Raw genomic sequence first — 2,744 nt, 5'->3', positions numbered from 1 at the left:
CGCCGGAGAGAGGGTGGGGGGGTGTACGAAAGCCCTTAAAACAAAAAAGCCAGAACAAAGCACAAAAACAGTAAAAGGGACCGAAAAAAAACAACCGAAAAAAAAACGATAAAAAAACCCACCCCCAAAAAACAAAAAACAAAAAACCCAACCCTAGCCAGCAGCTCATTGCATTACCCGCGAGAAGAAATTGGATAATTTACTCTGGAGGCTGGTCTGTGTTCCGGTAGGTACACCTCCACCTCCCTGGTGGATCGGCGTTATTCCATTTGTCATGTGATGCTATTTCCCCAGACCTCAGCCCATTTCCTGGCCGTGTCATTTCCCCGGCCGTCCCCACCAACACTCTCGCAACAACTTAGTCCGGCCTAGCAATGGATATGCCAGTATCCATACTAACTACAACAGTTTGAGGGGAACGAAGAAAAAACCGCCGCTAGAATCTTGTCCTCTCCGGTGTATATTTAGGTTAGAATGTTAACTGTAAAAAAGCTTGGTAAGGCATTTTTGGGGAAGTACGGGGCGGGAGAGGTGTGGAGGAGGTGGAGGAGGGAGGTAGGGAAAGACAGAGAGAGAGAGAGAGAGAGAGAGAGAGAGAGAGAGAGAGAGAGAGAGAGAGAGAGAGAGAGTTAAAAAGGGGATGTGAAAAGTCGTCATCTATTGAACATGAGGGGAGAAAACTAGAAGTGGGGACAGCTGTTCTCACCACATTCAACTTACCATCACATAAACGTATTTAAGTCAACAACAGAAGGTAAAAAGAAGAAAATAACTCAGCATAGGACACACCTGAGACAGTAGATCGTTACGACACTTGCGAAGTTACATCACTGACGAATCGATAAGCGCAATGAAGGACGACAATAAGCGAAGTTAACAATAACACATTCGGTCTTCTCCTAATGAGGTCACCCCGGCCTTCACAAAAGAAGAAAAGAAGAAGAAAAAAAAAAATGATATCGTATGGATTTGGAAACAAAAAGATATCTGAAGACCTTGAATAAATGCATAAAATTATTTGTCTTCGATAGGCCAGATGCTACTTGGAAAATATTTTCCACAACTGTTTTGTGTATACTATGCATAATGTAATATAAATATATGTGGTGTGCGTGTGCGTGTGAGTGTGTGTGTATGTCTGTGTGTGTGCGTGTGTGTGTGTTTGTGTGTGTGTGTGTGTGTGTGTGTGTGTGTGTGTGTGTGTGTGTGTGTGTCCCAGTGGAAGAGTCAGTGTGATTTAAATCGACTGTCAACGCAGTTAGTATCAAGCTGGGCCTTGATGCGGATAATCCCTGTCTGAATCCCTAATCGGGTCTTCATGAACTTGGCTTGTATGGGGGAGTTCCCAGGACACTCCACCCACTTGACTCTTTCCTAACGGAGGCCGTGCCTTGTAAGTACCTTTAGTACCGCGAGGGGCGTTAAAACCCATTCTAGTCCAAACGGCTTTTGGATGGCTGGTCACTGGGGTGTGTCATTCGGCAGGACACAGGAACCACAGAACGGCCAACAAGGAGTTGTACTGGCATCTTCTCTAAACTGACACCGTTGGTATGATGAAGATTATGTGACATCGATATAATGTCTACATCATATCTTTCAAGTATGTTGTACAGATTATTGCAACCCAAAGTTCCACGTGAAAACAAATAATATTTAAATCGTAGTGTTCTTAAAAGAGTCGTCGTTGTTCTTGTTGCTGTTGTTGTTGGTGATAGTGGGGTCTTTTGTTGTTGTATTTTTTTATTTTTTTTTCCAAAACGAAATCTTTGCCATGGACTCGGGACCAAAAGCAAAAAACAAACAAACAACCAAACAAAACAAAAAAGTATGATTCACATCTAATAGGATAGCTCCTTACCTCAGCCGTCTGGTCGGTGATTTCCACGAGGCATTTCAAGGCTTGGATCAGCTCCACCTGCGGGGAACAGAAAGACACAATCTGAATACAATCTCAAGACAACATCTATCACTTTGCTAGACAGGGATAATTCATGCTAATATGCTCAAGACATCGTTCCCATTTCGCTCTATCATGTATTTTTTAAAAAAACCGAAAATACCTAGCCAGCACGTGAGTGAGCCAATAAATGTAGATTACATAAGCCAAGAAAATAATCATGGCGTGTTGATTCAATAACAGCGGTAAGTGAGTTGGGGACTTAAGAGATTCAGAACGGCTAAGTACCTCACATTGATTACAATAAGTCAGCACCAGGGCTGAACGTGACAGACGGCAGACGAGATCGATGCGTACGAACAGGCAGGCGGAAAGACATGCAAACGATCGACTATTAGCCTTTTTCGCTGCTGTTGTTGTTGCCAGGAACGGATCGAATGTTTCTCTAAGTAATTACATTCATGAAGTCATTACACTCCAGTAGTCCCTTGCGTGATTACCCAAAAACTTTGTAGTCTGTAATTTTTCATTAAAAAAAAGAAAATCAATCCTCCCCTCACTACGAACCATCGAACCAATAAATGTAGTTCAAATCCAGTTTGGTTTTAACAACCTGAAGTCAATTTCAAAGCCAGAATATGTCATGCTGAAATAAGACCCCACAAAGAGACATAAAGCCCCCTGTATTACTGGCTAAACAAAACCCAAGATATAGGGGAAGGAAAATATGAAAAGAGAGAACTCCACACTTTATCAGTGGTCGCCCAGGGACATGTCAAATCTGGATGGCTTGAAATCAGGACCTGGTTCTCCCACAGGCGCGGGGCGTTTCCTACTGAAATGA

The 2,744-nt window shown here is 42.9% G+C and overlaps 1 protein-coding gene across 1 annotated transcript in view; it reads right to left on the bottom strand.

Annotated features, from left to right (window-relative positions):
• LOC101851775 overlaps positions 1 to 2,744 on the bottom strand; it is a gene marked incomplete in the record, with an annotated part of 239,242 nt that overhangs the window by 41,464 nt on the left and 195,034 nt on the right. Inside the window, 1 exon segment of the mRNA XM_005088889.3 lies at positions 1,862 to 1,918. Within this exon segment, the coding sequence (XP_005088946.3) occupies positions 1,862 to 1,918 (57 nt within the window).

Source organism: Aplysia californica, unplaced genomic scaffold, assembly GCF_000002075.1.
Source record: "Aplysia californica isolate F4 #8 unplaced genomic scaffold, AplCal3.0 scaffold00001, whole genome shotgun sequence".
Classification (NCBI taxonomy): Eukaryota; Metazoa; Mollusca; class Gastropoda; order Aplysiida; family Aplysiidae; genus Aplysia; species Aplysia californica.
This window is presented reverse-complemented; position numbering and strand designations above follow the sequence as displayed.